The sequence below is a fragment of the Erpetoichthys calabaricus genome, chromosome 3 (genome assembly GCF_900747795.2).
Source record: "Erpetoichthys calabaricus chromosome 3, fErpCal1.3, whole genome shotgun sequence".
Taxonomy (NCBI): domain Eukaryota; kingdom Metazoa; phylum Chordata; class Cladistia; order Polypteriformes; family Polypteridae; genus Erpetoichthys; species Erpetoichthys calabaricus.
In genome coordinates this window covers 290,863,600-290,881,593 of record NC_041396.2, presented here as the reverse complement: position 1 = coordinate 290,881,593, position 17,994 = coordinate 290,863,600, and the positions used below count along the sequence as shown (strand labels likewise).

At 40.9% G+C, this 17,994-nt stretch overlaps 1 protein-coding gene across 1 annotated transcript in view; it reads left to right on the top strand.

Moving 5' to 3' along the window:
* The first annotated feature begins 1,295 nt into the window (after window positions 1-1,295).
* The window catches only part of LOC114649576 (uncharacterized), an 80,471-nt gene continuing 63,772 nt past the window's right edge, over window positions 1,296-17,994 (top strand). The window contains exons 1-2 of the mRNA XM_051924780.1: window positions 1,296-1,621; window positions 14,544-14,891. Of these exons, the coding sequence (XP_051780740.1) occupies window positions 1,534-1,621; window positions 14,544-14,891 (436 nt within the window). The 5' untranslated portion in view covers window positions 1,296-1,533. The remainder of the gene's footprint in view (window positions 1,622-14,543; window positions 14,892-17,994) is intronic.

The following is a 17,994-nucleotide window of genomic DNA, read 5'->3' as shown; positions in this document are numbered from 1 at the left end:
TTGGGCAGAATGGCCTGTTCTCGTCTACAGTGTTCTAATGTTCTAATGTTCTAACTTCCTATACATTCCTTATGACATTATGGCCTTCTCTTAAAAGATAAGGAAACCCACAAGTTACATTAGACTATTACCCCATGGGGAAATTAAGATGCATACAACAGAAAAAACCTAAAAAAATAAGGATACAGACTCACAGGGCAAAAAATACAGCCGATCAATCAATCAATTAGTAAATAAACAAAAATAAACTTAGCGAGTACATTGGGTGGGAACATTGAATTGCCTAATAGCAGTGGGTACAAAAGACCCCCATAGCTGCTTCTTAGCACATTGTAGTCGAATGAGCCTGTGGCTAAAAGTGCTCCAAGAGAACACTTCCTTGGTGGGATGGAAGCGATTTTTCATGATGGTAACCTATTTTGCCATCATCCCCTTTTCTCCAATAACTTAATGATTGTGATGTGCCATCTGTCTGAAAGGCAAATGCAATGTCTGGTTCTCTGTTTTTTGCTATTAATGTTTGTAGTATGCCATCTGTTGGAATGACAAATGCAATATGTATGTCTCTATTTTGCTATTTGGTATGGGATGTGTAAAGGCAGTATTAATGTTTGTGAGGCACCATCTGTTGGAATGACACATGCAATACATATGTTCCTGTTATTTTCCATTTGGTATGGGATTTGTAAAGGCAGTGTTAATGACTGTGATGTGCCATCTGTTGGAATGACAAATGTAATGTGTACATCCCTGTTTTTGCCATTGGGTATGGGATTCATAAAAGCAGTGTTAATGTGTGAGATGCACCATCTGTTGGAATGACAAATGCAATGCAACGTCATCTGTTGAAGTGACAGAGACATAACAACCAGACAGACACACTGACAGACACACAGGCACTTGTCCTTTTATTAAAGTGGATATAATATATAAATTATTTGTAAATGTTTCACTGCCCACCCATCCCCGGCAACTGTGGCACAAAAAAATTCACTATGCTCTTGTAGTGTATGTGACAATAAAGATCTAATGTAATCTAATATAAATGGTGTTCATGGGGTTTCCAGTTTTAGACCTCTGCACACTACAGAAAAACATTTTTGGCAGCCCCGTCCTCCCAACACGTCAGTTCATACTGGTGTTCTTCTTCCTAAAAAATACTTCTGAAGTACATTTTTTTTTTCTGCCAGAGTGGTGGCAAGTATATGCCACTAACCTATTCCTGCCAGCTGAGCAGGCCTGAGGTAAGACTGCACAAAGCTTTAACTCTGGCTGAATGCTGAAAAACATATAATGGTAAATCTTACTTGAGTTTTTAATGAACATTTCCTTTTTTGGGATTTCCCTTTCATATCTTCTCCAGTTGCATATTCAGGAGTTCTGACCTTCTCTGATGTCACTAGTTCTTCATTAACACTTAACTGGACTCAAGCTCCTGGACCAGTGGTCTCCTACACAGTAACAGCAAGAGGACCCACAAGTCAAATTAAGACTATTATCACGGGCAATGTCACAGGAACTGTTGTGACGGATATGATCCCAGACAGTGTCTACAATTTTACAGTGGTCCCCACAAAGTGCAACGTCCAGCTTGACATGGCCACTGGTTTAGTACTCACAGGTCAGTGAATGTCTTTTAATTTCATAGCCATTAATAAAGTTGGTTAAGTTCAGCTGGGTGTGATTTTCTATGTAAATTAATAATTGCAAATAATTTCATGTTTGGGAGTCTGATCCTACAAAGAAACACAAAAAAGATGAAGGGTCATAGAATATAAAAAAAAGACCTCTGAATACATCCAGATAAAGGGGGATGAAGGTGAGAACTGTTTAAATTAGGGAATCTGAGGTAGAGAGTTGTGGAGAAGCCATTTCTGGAAATTCATGTAAGGTAGCTGACTATAATTATTATAAAAATCTAGAAAACACACACACCTCCAGTCCTACCAGTATCAATGTTCCAGCCCCAGTAGAATCTAGGTTAGATAGATAGATATGAAAGGCACGATAGATAGATAGATAGATAGATAGATAGATAGATAGATAGATAGATAGATAGATAGATAGATAGATAGATAGATAGATAGATATGAAAGGCACTATAGATAGATACATAGATAGATATGAAAGGCACTATATAATAGATATATAGTGCCTTTCATATCTATCTATCTATCTAATAGATAGATAGATAGTTAGATATGAAAGGCAATATATGATAGATAGATAGATAGATATGATATGATATACAGGGGTCCCCAACTCCAGTCCAGGAGGTCCACAATAGCTGCAGGTTTTCATTCTAATCCTATTATTAATTAGTGACCTATTTTTTTTACCATGGAAAGAGAATTGTAACCATGTACATCTATCTGCTCCTTCCATCCATGACCTCCCAGCTGGGTAGACAAACACCGTTCATCCCAGTCAGAATGCCAGCTCATCCATTATTTCCATTACAATGTTTTTTTTTTATTGAATGTGCAATCTCAGACAATCTGGAAGTGTCTGACACGGACCGTTATACAGAATGATTGACAACATCACACATCACACACCTCTGTCCTATGGCTACACAATAGCAAGTGTGGTATCCGCCGCTTTCATATGTATGTTCTTGTCTGTTTTCGAGGTTTTTATTTGTGAGGATTTGATTTTTGACTTTAGTTTAATGATTTATTAAAATTTCTTAGGAAATCAGGGCTGGAGGCCGTCAAAAAGCAGGCCCCTTTAAAGCCCATTGAGGCATTCCTTGTATGATTTTGGGCTATACAAGAAATAAATTGTTGTTATTCTTGCTGGTGTACAAATGTGACTCTATGGCTTGTTTTCTGTGGTTGATTCCCCAAGAGGCAGGTCAACCCTGACATCACCACTCCTGAGACCTCTGTCTAGGGTAGTATGATGCTGCTGACTTACTGTGGCACCAGTAGCCAACTGGTATGACTGTTTTTTTTTTTCTTTTATTGAATTTATTAAAAGCATGTAACATTCCATACAATCAAGTCAAGACGTAACAAAACTAAATTCAAATCAACCCCTACCCCTGAGAAAGAGAGGAAGGCCAACAGCCAGAGTAACACTGGTGAGAGCAGTAAAGAGAGAAAGGAGTCTTTTCCCCCCTATTTAAATGCTTATTCTAAAATGTTATTGATTAGATCCTGCCAGGTTTTTAAAAAGTTTTGTTCAGATCCTCTAAGTGACCATTTCATATTTTTCCAATTTCATACAGCAAATAATATCAGTGGGCGACACGGTGGCGCAGTGGGTAGCACTGCTGCCTCGCAGTTGGGAGACCTGGGGACCTGGGTTTACTTCCCGGGTCCTCCCTGTGTGGAGTTTGCATGTTCTCCCCGTGTCTGCGTGGGTTTCCTCCCACAGTCCAAAGACATGCAGGTTAGGTGGATTGGCGATTCTAAATTGGCCCTAGTGTGTGCTTGGTGTGTGGGTGTGTTTGTGTGTGTCCTGCGGTGGGTTGGCACCCTGCCCAGGATTGGTTCCTGCCTTGTGCCCTGTGTTGGCTGGGATTGGCTCCAGCAGACCCCCGTGACCCTGTGTTCTGATTCAGCGGGTTGGATAATGGATGGAAATAATATCAGTTACCCACTGACTTAGAATAGGTGAGTTAGGATTCTTTCAGTTGAGCAAGAAGTCTATGTGCTAATAGTGAAGTAAAGGCAATTACAGTTTGTTTGTAGTTCTCCACTTTAAGCCCCTCTGTGAGCCCACCAAACACAGCTATTAATGGATTAGGAGGGATTGTGACACCAAGGCTGTCTGTTAGGCAGAGCCGGACTGACGTTTACAATCATTGGGAGCTTTCCTGGTGGCCTGGCCTGGCATTCAGAGCAACCTGCAGTGAATTAAGCTAACGGTGAAATTATATAGGGCGGCACGGTGGCGCAGTGGGTAGCGCTGCTGCCTCGCAGTTGGGAGATCTGGGGACCTGGGTTCGATTCCCGGGTCCTCCCTGCGTGGAGTTTGCATGTTCTCCCCGTGTCTGCGTGGGTTTCCTCCGGGCGCTCCGGTTTCCTCCCACAGTCCAAAGACATGCAGGTTAGGTGGATTGGCGATTCTGAATTGGCCCTAGTGTGTGCTTGGTGTGTGGGTGTGTTTGTGTGTGTCCTGCAGTGGGTTGGCACCCTGCCCAGGATTGTTTCCTGCCTTGTGCCCTGTGTTGGCTGGGATTGGCTCCAGCAGACCCCCGTGACCCTGTGTTCGGATTCAGCGGGTTGGAAAATGGATGGATGGATGGATGGATGAAATTATATAATGTTATTATACTGGAACACGAGCAGGCGTTATTGCTCTGTAGTGGACACAAATCCTTTCGGTTTAGTGTTCTTTGCTGGTTTCTGGTTGGAGGGTTTCTTGTTTTTGTTCAAGTTTTGACTGCGTGTGTCTCGCGCTCTGACAGTTAAACAGGAGCGCTATGATGAGAGGTACGTCTGGTGCTTTTGTGATTAAAGTGATAAATGAAGATTTTTAAAAGTTTATAATATTCTTTGAATTATATTAGGATGTTGTATGCGTTTTGATCTTAGTTACTATTTTGTTTTTGTTTTAATGCAGTGTAGCGTATGGTCACATCTTTAGCGTTTTTTTTCCTTTTTCCTTCAGAGTGACTGAATAGGCTACACGAAATGTTTTATTTATTTATTTTTTTATTAATGAAACACATATGTGAGTGGAATGATTTGTGTTTTTAAATGTACCTGCTGTACTTTATTTCATGATAAGTTTGTTAATGAACATTTCTTATTTTTACTTTAAGATTTTTAAAGTGCGTCTCTCGCGCTCTGACAGTTAAGCCTTAGCGCTATGATGAGAGAGTGACTGAATAAGCTACACAGAATGTTTAATTTTATTTTTTTTATTAATGAAACGCGTATGTGAGTGTAATGATTTGTCGTTTTAAATGTACTAAATATTCTTTATTTCGTGATAAGTTTGTTAATGAATGCGTCTTGTTTTTATTTTATTTTAAGACTTTTAACGTGCGTCTCTCGCGCTCTGACAGTTAAGCCTTAGCGCTATGATGATGGAGCGACTGAATAAGCTACACAGAATGTTTCTTGTACATAGTATGAGGGGCCAAACAGGCCATAAATCATATATTTCTGTGTGTAATCTATTGGTTTACGTATCAACACTATTGGTTTATGAATATTTACTATCGGTTTGCGTGCATACTTAATTGGTTTGCGTGCGTATAATACTGGTTTCATTCATATGAACTATATTGGTTCGTGTCCGTATATTATCGGTTTGTGCGTGAACTATATCCGTTTGTATATGCATAGCACTGGTTTGCATATGAACTATATTGATTCGCGTGTGTATATCAGTGGTTCCAGTACGTTTGTTATTGGTTTTCGGTTGTATGTTATCGGTTTGCGTATGAACTATATTGGCTTGCGTTCTGTGCCGGTCTAACGATGGATTTGTGTATGCACTATATTGGTTTCATGTGGGTAACATATCGGTTTTGCGCTTGAACTCTATTGGTTGTATGTGTGTTCCATGTCGGTTTCTCGTACGAAACATACTGGTTTGCGAACGAACACTATTGCAACTCTGTGTATGAACTATATCGGTTCTGCGTACGAACTATATTGGTTGTTCACGTGATCTTCAGTGAAAATGGGCGGGGCAAGAAACAGGAACTCAGGGGCCGGTAGTGTCATGGAGCGTGTAGAGAAGCGGACAGGAGACAGATCTGGGCTTACTTTAAACAGTGCAGTATTTTTTTCCACACAATAGGTTTGGGAAAGGACTTGGTGGTAATTATTACTATTTAATAGAATCTGCCATTGAGTGTGTAATGAACACAAAGCTGAAGTTAAGTACGTATTTGGTCGTCTTTTTATTCGCTTCCAGCTACATGCTCGCTTGCAACCCGCGGACTGTACTTTTTCACACAGCTTTTGCAAGCTAGTTACTTATTCTAAAGGCAAAATATTCTACATTTACGACTGACGCCTTTATCCAGTATAACATTTAGTTACTACTGGTTACATTTCTTATGCCCAGCGATCCCGCACCGTGCCGCCTATTCAGGTGAAGTGACATGCTCATGGTCACACAGTGTCACTATCAGGACTTTAACCGAGAAATGTAGGATTTAGAGGGCAAAGCCCTTACCACAATGCCCCAATGCTTGCACATCTGCAATGTGTATATTATTTGACATAATATAATCTTGTCCAGGACAGATTCCTTTGTTAAAGTTGAGTGTAACATTTTCAACCCGTTCAAGAGCTAAATCTGGGATATTTATTCTTTCAAATAATGTATCAGTTTGCAGATTAATGTACACGCTGTATAATATTTTACCATGCACTTAACATTGAAGAAGAAGCTGGTTTGTGAATAAGTAGCTGACTACAAGCATATGTGTAGCTAGGAGTGAATAAAAAGCCACCTGAATGTGTACCTAACTTAAGTCCCGTGATCATTTCAGATGTTAAACGTTAATCATCACCAAGCCCTTTCACAAACATTAAGTGGCATACAAAAGTATTCAATCCCCTTGAAAGTCATAATTTTCTGCAAGACAAAAGATTTATACACATTTATTCATTCAGTATTTTTCTTATGCTGTGACAAAACATTTCCAAAGACAAAATAAACCATTTTCTGTAGACGTTTAACTGAAGAAGAAAAACTCCAAAGTTAATGTTTGCATAGGTATTTAAACCTCTGTGCTTTGGAAGCTCCATCATTACACCAATGACAAATTAATTACAAAGGTGACAGTCGTTTAACAGTCATAATTAAACATGATGAGGTGCTACTTGTGAGTCCTTTCTGTCTCTCTGGATATAAACAGCCCCCTTTGTAAGGGCCGTAATCTTTGGTGGACAGTCACTGCAAAAATGAAAACAAAGGAGCATTCTACTGATGTGAGAAACAAAGTTATTGAAATGCACAAGACTGGGAATGACTATAAAAATATCAAAAGAGTTTGAATGTCCCATTGCGCACTGTTGCATTCATCACCAGAAAGTGGAAGGTTCATCAAAGTACACAGACTCTGACTAGAACGGGCTGTCCCTCAAAACTCAACATCAGAGTGAGACATCAACTGGTGAGAGAGGCGACTAGAAATCCAACTGTCACTCTCAGATGTCTGCGACGATCTTTAGCTGGAGTAAAGGTGCTGGGGTCCACAATTTCAAGAGTTCTCCATAAAACAGGCTTCTATGGGGGGGTAGCATGAAAGAAGCCATTCCATAAGAAGGTCCACATAAAACAATGTATGGCGTTTGCCACAAAGCATGAGAAAGACCCAGTTAAAATGTGGGAGAAGGTTTTATGGTCATATGAGACCAAAATAGAAGTTTTTGGACAGACGTAAGAGGTATGTGAAGTGTAACACTAACATTGCCCAGGCCTCAAGAAACAACATTCCTACAGTGGAATATGGTGGTGGCAGTCTCATGCTATGGGGATGTTTTTCATGTGCTGGGTCTGACAATCTTGTCAGAGTTGAAGGGACAATGGATGGACACATATACTGCACAATTTTGCAAGAGAACTTGTTCCAGTCTGCTATGAAAGCTCAGGAGAAGATTCATCTTTCAACATGATAATGACCTTAAGCATTAGGACAATGTGACACTGGGATAGCTCAAAAACAGAAAGGTGAATGTTTTGGAGAGGCCAAGTAAAATGCCCTAAGCTTAACCCTGTTGAGAATCTGTGCAACTGTTTGAAAACTGCTGTTCAGAGGTGCCATCTCACCGACATAGAGGGTCTCTAGAAATCCTGCCAAGAAGAAAGGGGCAGAATCACTCCTGAGCAGTGTGCAGAACTGGGGCCTACTTACAAAAGAACGAAGGCTGTTACGGCAGCAAAAGGGTTCTTGACAAAGTATGAATGTGTTGGGCTTGAATACTTAATGCAAACATCAACTTTGGAGGTTTTCTTCTTCAGTTAAATATCTACAGAAAATGGTTTATTTAGAAATGTATTGGTACAGCACAAGAGTTCACATTAAAAAGAATGAATAAATAAACGTGGAAAAATCTTTTGTCATACAGAAAATTAGGATGACTTTTAAAGTGATTGAATACTTTTGCATGTCACTGTTTGTTTCTGAAAGGGCTTGGTGGTTATTATTTTTAACAGTATTTTCCCGTAATTCTGAAATATTCACGGGGCTGACGTGAGGTGCACATTCTGCTGGCTTTTTATTCAATCCTAGCTACATCCAGTATATGCTTGCAGTCAGCTACTTATTCATACAGCTTTTGCACACCAGCTTCTTATTCTAACAGCATGGCAAAATATTCTACAGCATGTACATTAATCAGAATCATTACAAACCGATCAATTATTTGAAAAAATAAATATTCCACATTTTGGTTCTGCACAGGTCAAAAATGTTAAACACAACTTTAACAAAGGAATCTGTCTTGTCACAAAACTGTGAAAATTAAGGTGGCTGAACGTGATTTAACACTTTACAGTGTCCATGATAGCACAGTAAATCCTATTTATCAGATATTGGAGTGGAAATACGCAGGTACTCGTACCTGGCAGGGCAAAAATCGGCTGCATCTTAAAAAACGCATATTCCTTGTCACAAAACTGTGAAAGGTAAGGTGGCCCAATATGAAATATGGAACATTTAGCTTTTCAAAGAATGGACACGATCATATCATGTCAAATAATATGCACGTTGCAGATGTGCAAGCAGTGGGACGTTGTGGTTAGGGCTTTGTCCTCTAAACCCTACATTTGTCGGTTCAAGTCCTGATAGTGACACTGTGTGACCATGAGCATGTCACTTCACCTGTCTAGGCGGCACGGTGCGGGATCGCTGAGCATCAGAAATGTAACCAGTAGTAACTAAATGTTATACTGGATAAAGGCGTCAGTCGTAAATGTAGAATATTTTGCCTTTAGAATAAGTAACTAGTTTGCAAAAGCTGTGTGAAAAAGTACAGTCGCGGGTTGCAAGCGAGCATGTAGCTGGAAGTGAATAAAAAGACGACCAAATACGTACTTAACTTCAGCTTTGTGTTCATTACACACTTAATGGCTGATTCTATTAAATAGTAATAATTACCACCAAGTCCTTTCCCAAACCTATCGTGTGGAAAAAAATACGGCGCTGTTTAAAGTAAGCCCAGATCTGTCTCCTATCAGCTTCTCTACACGCTCCATGACACTACCGGCCCCTGAGTTCCTGTTTCTTGCCCCGCCCATTTCCACTGAAGATCACGTGAACAACCAATATAGTTCGCACACAGAACCGATATAGTTCATACACAACATTCCGATAGTGTGCGTTTGCAAACCAGTATGTTTCATACGCAAAACCGATATAGTGCACACATAAATCCAGCATGTTACTTTCACAAAGCCGGCATAGTACGCACACATAAAACCGGTAGAAGACTGACAAGGACTCAATGTAGTGCATACACAAAACCAATAGCGTTCATATGCGAAACCGATATATTACCCACGTGAAACCAGTATAGTGCATATGAAAAACCAGTGCTATACGTAAGCAAACCAGTAGTATACGAACACAAACCAATATAGGTGATACGCAAACCGATTGCATACGCACGCAAACCAATGCAATTCCCTCACAAACCGATAGCAAACGCACGTGAACCAGTAATAAAGTTCAATTCAATATAGTTCATATGCAAACCAGTGCTATGCATATACAAACGGATATAGTTCACGCACAAACCGATAATATACGGACACGAACCAATATGGTTCATATGAAGGAAACCAGTATTGTTTGCACGCAAACCAATTAAGTATGCACGCAAACCGATAGTAATCATCCATAAACCAATAATGTTCATGCGTAAACCAATACTTTACGTACAAAAATATATGATTTTTGGCCCGTTTGGCCCCTCACTCCATCTGAACTAGTGCAGTGCTGAGGTATCACCCGTTGCATGGCTGCACTTGGGTCCTCGTCTGCATCCTGAGTTGGTTTGTCGCAATGTGCGGCAATGCGCTGTATCAGAGTGCGTGCTCCTAACCGCACTTCTCCTCCTAAGTGCATTCTTTAAAAAATGCTTGGCAGGATTCTGTGACACTGAGACATTTTTTGAGTCTTTTGTCTACTGAAGAAATTCAAAGTGGTCTTTTTTGACTAACACTTCAAACTTTGTGGTAGAGTATCCAGCATTGCCATCACTGATAGCGACACGGCTGTGGAGATTCCAGACTGCCAGTTAAAATTGCAAACACAATCCGTGCACTGTGGATTCCACTGCTTTTTGTGGTTCAGTGCTTTTTGCACATTTGTTATGATATAAATATTATAGAACTACATGGTTTATTTATTTATGAAGTGTTTACATTTATAAAGTGTTGTTCCACACTTTATCAGAGGTTCTCTTGAGACTAATATTTAAGAGTGAAATGTACATGTAAAAGCTGAATCTACAGTACTGTCTCCTCATTCATAACAATTTCCAAGACAAAATGGTGTTTGTTGGTTTTTTGAGTCTGTGCCTGTACAAGAAAACTGATGTATATTGTGTGTCCTGACCTGGGTTAGACTTGGGATTCCCAGCCTGAATAAGCTTCATAGTCCGGCACTGCTGATAGGAATTAAAAAATTTTGGTCCAGAGTGATGTTAAGTTCCAGTGAGGCTGGAACTTGATTGATTGTTCACAAGTTGGACCTTGCTCTATCTTGCCCTGGAAACATTTTCGACAATTTTAAGCGAGACAGATGTGCTCGATAAAAGATTTTGAGTTGAATAATTGTATGCTTTGCACATATGGAGCTTGAGTGAATTCTGTGCGTGGCTGCCTTCCACTCCATTTCTAAAATTTTGAGTAAGAGAACCTTTTCCCACTTTACTTTGGGATCTTTAAAAGGAATGGACTTTAAAATGTTTTTATATATTATAGAAATGCTGTCTGAGTCCCCAAGACTGATCAATATCTTTTCTGGAATAGAAATAGGTGGGAGGTGAGGAAAATTGGGCAGATTTCATTTATTAATGTTTCTTTGGAAAAAGTGGAAAAATTGTGTTGATTGGAGACTAATTTTAGAGTGCAACTGTTAATAGGATGCGACATTATTTATATACAAATCTCGAAATGATTTAACCCCATTCGTTTTTCAAACTTTTATTCTATGGCAGCCAGAGTTTAGAATATAAGAAGATAAGAAATTTGACAAACAAATTTATTAGCTAATAGTTAAGTTGTCCCAGTATCTCATCCAAATTCTTCTGAAAGGTGGTCAAGGTTTCTGCTTGAACTATACGACTTGATAGTTTGTTCGCTGAATTTGTCAGCAAGATTTATCCCATCTCCTATAGAAAATACAAACAGTGCATCATTTCCATTGAATAATTTAGACATTTTGGTGTATGGAAAGGGCCGCACGGTGGCACAGTGGTTAGTGCTGCTGCCTCGCAGTTAGGAGACCCGGGTTTCTACCCACAGTCCAAAGACATGCAGGTTAGGTGCATTGGCGATTCTAAATTGTCCCTAGTGTGTGCTTGGTGTGTGTGTGTGCCCTGTGGTGGGCTGGTGCCCTGCCCGGGGTTTGTTTCCTTCCTTGCGCCCTGTGTTGGCTGGGATTGGCTCCAGCAGACCCCCGTGACCCTGTAGTTAGGATATAGCGGGTTGGAGGATGGATGGATGGATGTTCGACCAGATGGGACGCCTCTACGCTGGGAGGACCAGGGGAGAGCTCGTATCCAGAGCATTACCTCCCCAAGAGTGCAGGCCCCCTGGGTTGCAGCGGTGCCTTGGACTCCTGCAGGAGTCCCTTTTGAGTTCCATGGGTGCCAACATAGGATACTGCAGCTGCTGCTGAGCCCTTAATTGCAGCATCTCTGCCTGCCAGAAGTAGGTCAACGTGCACCTGGAGCACTTCTGAGTGCCTCATAAAAGGAGTCGGCAGCCACTACTCCGGAATGTACTGGTAGAATGTACTGTAATGGTGGACTCATTTGAAGAAAGGTAAATAAACTGCACCAGTTGAACAGTTTTTTTGCCTGCATTATTTCTTATCTGTTGCCATAAGTCAAGTGATTAAATTAAGTGACGATCCTTACATAAACAATTTGACAAATGAGAGGGGACCATTCATTAGCTAATAGCTAAGCAGTCCCTGTATCTCATCCAGATCCTTCTTAAAGCTTGCCAAGGCTTCTCCTTCAACTCCATGTCTCTGTAGTTTGTTTTAGAGTCCCACAGTATTATGTGTAAAGAAGTGCTTCTGGCCTTTAGTCCTAAATTGCTCTTTATAAACAAATGAACAAATGGACACTCATTTACATTTGGGGACTACTGTCAAAACCATTACAGAGATCGCATGCAGTACCAATGGCAGGAGAAAATAATGTCTCTCTATTATGATAAAAAAATTTTGGGAGACGAGACTTTTTATGCAATGAGTCGTGATGTTTTTCAGAGAGACACTTTCATGTCCTGCGAGACGAGACTTTGTGCCAAGAGATTTAACCACACCCGGGACTGGAAATAAAAGACAAAGAGTAGATGACAAAGTAGAACATCGAAAAGAATTCAAAAACGTTGGTGAGATACACATACAGAGCTGGTTAGAGGTCATAGTATGAAAATTTGAAAGTCTCCAAAAAATGATAGTAAAGATCACATTAGCGCAAACAAACTTAAATTATTACTCGGTGAAATAATGGAACAGTGAAAAGAGATCGAATATATTGTTTGGATTTAAACTTTAAGTCGGAGACTTGTAGATTGTCTAATTCGTGTTGCCATCAGGGAAAAGTAGTGTTTCTTCCCAATGAAGAGGCCTATCTGCGAGAATGAAAAGATTTGTTGTTTGGTGAAAATGAAATCCCACAAGAGAAAATTTCAAGCCCCGCGAGACAAGACTTTATACAAAGAGATTTGGAAAAGTCCTGCCCACATCTAAAACATTTACAGTCACACACACGGTTCAATCATTTCTCATTTGTGTGAATGCTATTGTCAGACACAGTTCGTGTAGAGAGAAAGAAACGATATTCACTCACGGGCGTTGTCACGATGTAATTCCAAACATCCATTCATCATCCAACCCGCTATATCATAAGTGCAGGGAGCCAATCCCAGCCAACACAGGACACAAGGCAGGAAACAAACCCCGGGCAGGGCGCACACACACACACACACACCAAGCACACACTAGGGACAATTTAGAATCGCCAATGCATGTCTTTGAACTGAGGGAGGAATCCCAGAGCACCCGGAGGAAACCCACGCAGACATGGGGAGAACATGCAAACTCCACGCAGGGAGGACCTGGAAAGTGAACCCGGGTCTCCTAACTGCGAGGCAGCAGCACTACCCACTGCGCCATCGTGCCGCCCCGTAATTCCAAACACGTAATCAAAATTCAATGTGATATTGATGAAAAGGTAAAAGCGAAAAGAGATCGAATATATGGACATAGGTGATATGACAGAAGTATGGAGATATTGTTTGGCTTTAAACTTGAAGTTGGAGACTTGTAGATCGTCTAATTCGTGTTGCCATCAGGGAAAAGTAGTGTTTCTTCACAATGAAGAGGCGTATCCGCGAAAATTAAAAAGTTTTGTTGTTTGCGAGTGGCAAAGATGTGAAGTTGCTGGCGCGTAGCGCAGGTGGGGTGGGGGGGGGGGGGGTTGGCGAGCGAAACCCCCTAGTCCAGGGGTAGGCAACGTCAGTCCTGGTGAGCCGCAGTGGCTACAGGTTTTCATTCCAACCCAATTGCTTAATTAGAAACCAATCATTGCCAATCTCAGACCTTATTTAATTTTATGGCTTGTTATTCTGTGCAATGTAAGGCTCTTATATCGTAGATTTTTTTCCTTTCCAAGGATATCATCCAAATGATATGAAGTCTAAAACAGATCATTTTCAGTCTGTCACATTTTTCTATTAAGTGTTTTATTAAATCAAACCGTGCATGATGAACACACACAGATGTAATTGGAAAAAAGCTAGCTGGAGAACTGCTGGCTGCTTTGTCTTTTACATCTTATTGCTAATAAGGAGCAATTAAAATACTGAATGCAGCAGTTTAAGATTGAAATAAGCAATTAAGGTTGGAGAACCTTAACAAGCGAGACCACTAAAATGAAGCATTAAAATGTCACTTAAGCAATATGTGCTTCATCAGCAATAATTGAGTTCTCGTTAAGGAACTGGGTTGGAACAAAAACCTGCACATACTGTGGCACTCCAGGACCGACGTTGCCTACCCCTGCCCTAGTCAGGTTTAAAATAAAAATGAGCAGGTTTGAGGTGGTCACAAAATGATTCCTCTGAAGAACAAAAACAAAATCTGCTGTGGGCCTAACAGAAAAACAGAATTGTTTAGTTTAAGGCACAAGTACACATTACAGATTAAGATTTCAGTCTTTTTAGTTTGTCCCTTGTGGACAATTCAGTGTCATTTGATTTTGCTTGTGACGAATAAGCCTGTATCCCTGTAACATTTATTACTCAAAATTCGAAACCTGCATGGCTGGCTTGAAACTTGCAGGACATGCTTCATAAATTACAGTCTTATGTTTGTTTTACAGGAACAGCTCCAACAGTAGATCCAAGCCAACCAGGGAAAAACTATTACATCCTAACAAACAGCCTAATGTGGAGTAGTGCTCAACAGGCCTGCATGACCTGCTTTGAAGATCTGGCAGTGATCAACTCTGCAGAACTCACCCAGGCTATTCCCAGTCCTTCTTATGCCACTTGGATTGGACTTAGTAGATCCAGTGCTGGGGATTTTGTGTGGGTCGTTGACAATCAAACAGTTTATGGAAACTGGGCTGCAGGAGAGCCAACTAATGACAACTGCGTATACCTGCAAACTAATAAAATGTGGAACAGTTATCCCTGCAGCAATGGCCTCTGGTATATGTGTCAGGAAGGTAAGGGTTATCTCAATTTTACAGCCATCCCTCATATTTGTTACTGTTGTAGATTTCTTGTTTCCAAATAAAGCATACGCTCTAGACAGATGTTACCCACGGCTCCATGCTTAACCTCTCCCTCCATGTGCTGTTTGCCTCTAGCTACACCTTGTTTATTTGAGTACCATTTTGTCATGGTGGTCTCCTAGGGTGACCCTGTTCTCCCTTTTCAGGCTCAGAATGGTGCATATCCAATCTCTAGCCCTTGTATGCTTACTTTTACTAGCCTGGTCATTCAGAAATGATTGCTAATGTCTTCCTTTCTTTTAAATTTGTAATCCTGAGCAATTAGACTGAGTACCAGAAGAGACAGGAGGGAAAGTTATACCTTTATTTATATTGTGGCGGACAGCCGGAGCCCTTACCTGGCCGGGATGCCCTGAGTATGGAAGGACTGGGGCAGAAAGTATTTTCAAAACCTTTTCTACCCCGGACTGACAGAGGGCAGCCCCCTTGGTTTCCAGTGGGGCCACAGGTCATGAGCATGGAAGCTCAACCCTGCTGGGGCCCGTGGCCACTGCCACGGGGCACCTGGACTTTTCCACACATCCGTAAGTGCTGCTACAAGAAGCTTGTTGGGCTCCCAGACTCCTTCCAGGTGCCCCATAAAAAAAGGCAGTTACCACCACTCAATGGCCTGAGTTGGGAGGAAGTGGATGAAGCTCTCGAGGAGGAGTAGAGGCGGAAGGACTGACGACAAAAGGACTGTGTGCATTGTGTGCTGGACTGTAAATAAACTAAGTGCTGTGTGGCCAAATCGTGTTCTGCCTGCCTGTGTCAGGGATAGGACGACTGTATGCGCCTGGGCTTCACAATATATTGTAGATAATTCCCAAAATATAAGCATAGTAAAAAATGAGGTTTGGCAAAATAATATTAATACAACCTGAATAATTAGTTCATTTTGCTTTGACTACCAGGTGGCTCTCTGTCTTAGTATGTTGAATAATTCCACATGATCCGGCATAGCTCTTAGCTGGAGTGGCCTCCTGCATGAATGCAACTGCTGAGAGATGTTATGCCTCTCTCTCAGCCCTTCATTTAAGTCCAGTTTTGGACTAGCGAGGTGGTGTGTTCATGATTCAGCTCTTCATTGTGACTCGGTCTCCACCCACGCCAAATCCGGCTGCCAGCCAACACAGATCCATTCATGTCCTTTCATCTCAGCCACTTGTATTCCACCAGGCTGTCTTCAAAGAAGGGGAAGGGGTGTAAAACTTCTCTTCCTTCGGTAGACTCATGAAATTTGCGTGTCCTTTTCATTCAAGGCTTTCTTCTGTGACTCTTGTACTAGGGTGTTGTACCGTGTTAGCCATTATGAATGTAGAGAAACATCAAGCAAAATGACACCTTTTATTGGCTAACTAAAAAGATTACAATATGCAAGCTTTCAAGGCAACTCAGGCCCCTTCTTCAGGCAAGATGTAATACAGAAACTGTAGTTCCCTGTGTTTATACACACTAGGACAAGAAACAACACTGGTAAATCTTTAAGTGAGAAATCTTAAATGTAAAAAATTAATAGATTCCTCCAGGCTAGGGTTCATTTAACAAGAGAGAGTAGAACAATGTATGGTCAAGATCTTTGGATAAGATAACTGTCCAACAAAGTCCTTTGAAGTTTGTGATGAGTTTTTCAAAACAATATTGGTCTGTAGACAGGTTATCTGTGTCAGTCTGAGAGATGCAAACAATCCTCATATCTGGTCATAAAACTCTTGTCTCTATTTAAACCATGTTGTAATGTATTAAATTTTAGCATGAGTTTAACGTCCCATTCATTTCTCTCTTGCTGTGTTTTGAAGTTGCCCATAAGCACTGTGACTTTAAAGTCCCTCTCACAGTGTCCATGGCTGTTGAAACGGGCCGCTACAGGAACATCTGTGTTGCCACGTTCCACATTAAACGTGGCTAAAATTTAAAACTGTACATTACAACATAGTTTAAATACAGCTTACAATACAATACAGTTTATTTTTGTATAGCCCAAAATCACACAGGAAGTGCCGCAATGGGCTTTAACAGGCCCTGCCTCTTGACAGCCCCCCAGCCTTGACTCTCTAAGAAGACAAGGAAAAACTCCCAAAAAAAAAACTTGTAGGGAAAAAAATGGAAGAAACCTTGGGAAAGGCAGTTCAAAGAGAGACCCCTTTCCAGGTAGGTTGGGCGTGCCAAAAGAAGGGGGTCAATACAATACAATGCAGTACACAGAACAGAACAATTTCTAAATATAGTAAGAAATAAAAAATATAAATTTTAGAAGTATAGAGCAGAATTTAACAGTAGATGATATATCCCATAATAAGATTTGGATTTGTGTAGAGTCCTGGAGACCTCATCCTTCAAGCTGCCTCCCCCATTTGGCCATTCCATGGCTGAAACAGTGCTGGGCCAGCCAATCCGATGAAAGGACCCCTCTTTCCCACGATTCCTGCGATCCTCCATCTGGGATGACTTTTCCTTAGGCATGCAAAACAACTTGGCAGGTGGGCCATGGCACCAAGTGCCACATTTGAGTACCGAGAAGAAAAACAGAATAAGTGAGGGTTAGTATACAATTATAACTGTCATGTTACTTATGTTTAAGTGCTAATGACTAACAACAGAGATGCAGTCTGTACAGTTAATCAGCAGCTCTAGTCAGGATATCCTAAACTGAAGTAGTGAGTCTTCAACCAGGATTTAAAAGTTGAGACCGAAGGGGCATCTCTTATAGTAGCAGGCAGACCATTCCACAGTTTAGGGGCCCTGTAACTAAAAGCTCAACCTCCCACTGTTATTTTATTAATCCTTGGAATCATAAGCAGACCGGCATCTTGAGATCTTAATATGCGCTCAGGTTTGTAAGTCATGATAAGTTCAGACATGTAAGCCGGACCTCGACCATTTAATGCTTTATATGTTAAAAGAAGGATTTTGAAATCTGCCCTAAACTTAACCGGGAGCCAGTGTAAGGATTTAAGAACTGGAGTTATGTGTTCGTATTTTCTTGTTCTTGTAATAATTCTTGCAGCCGCATTTTGGATTAACTGGAGGCTGTATAAAGAACAGTTTGAACATC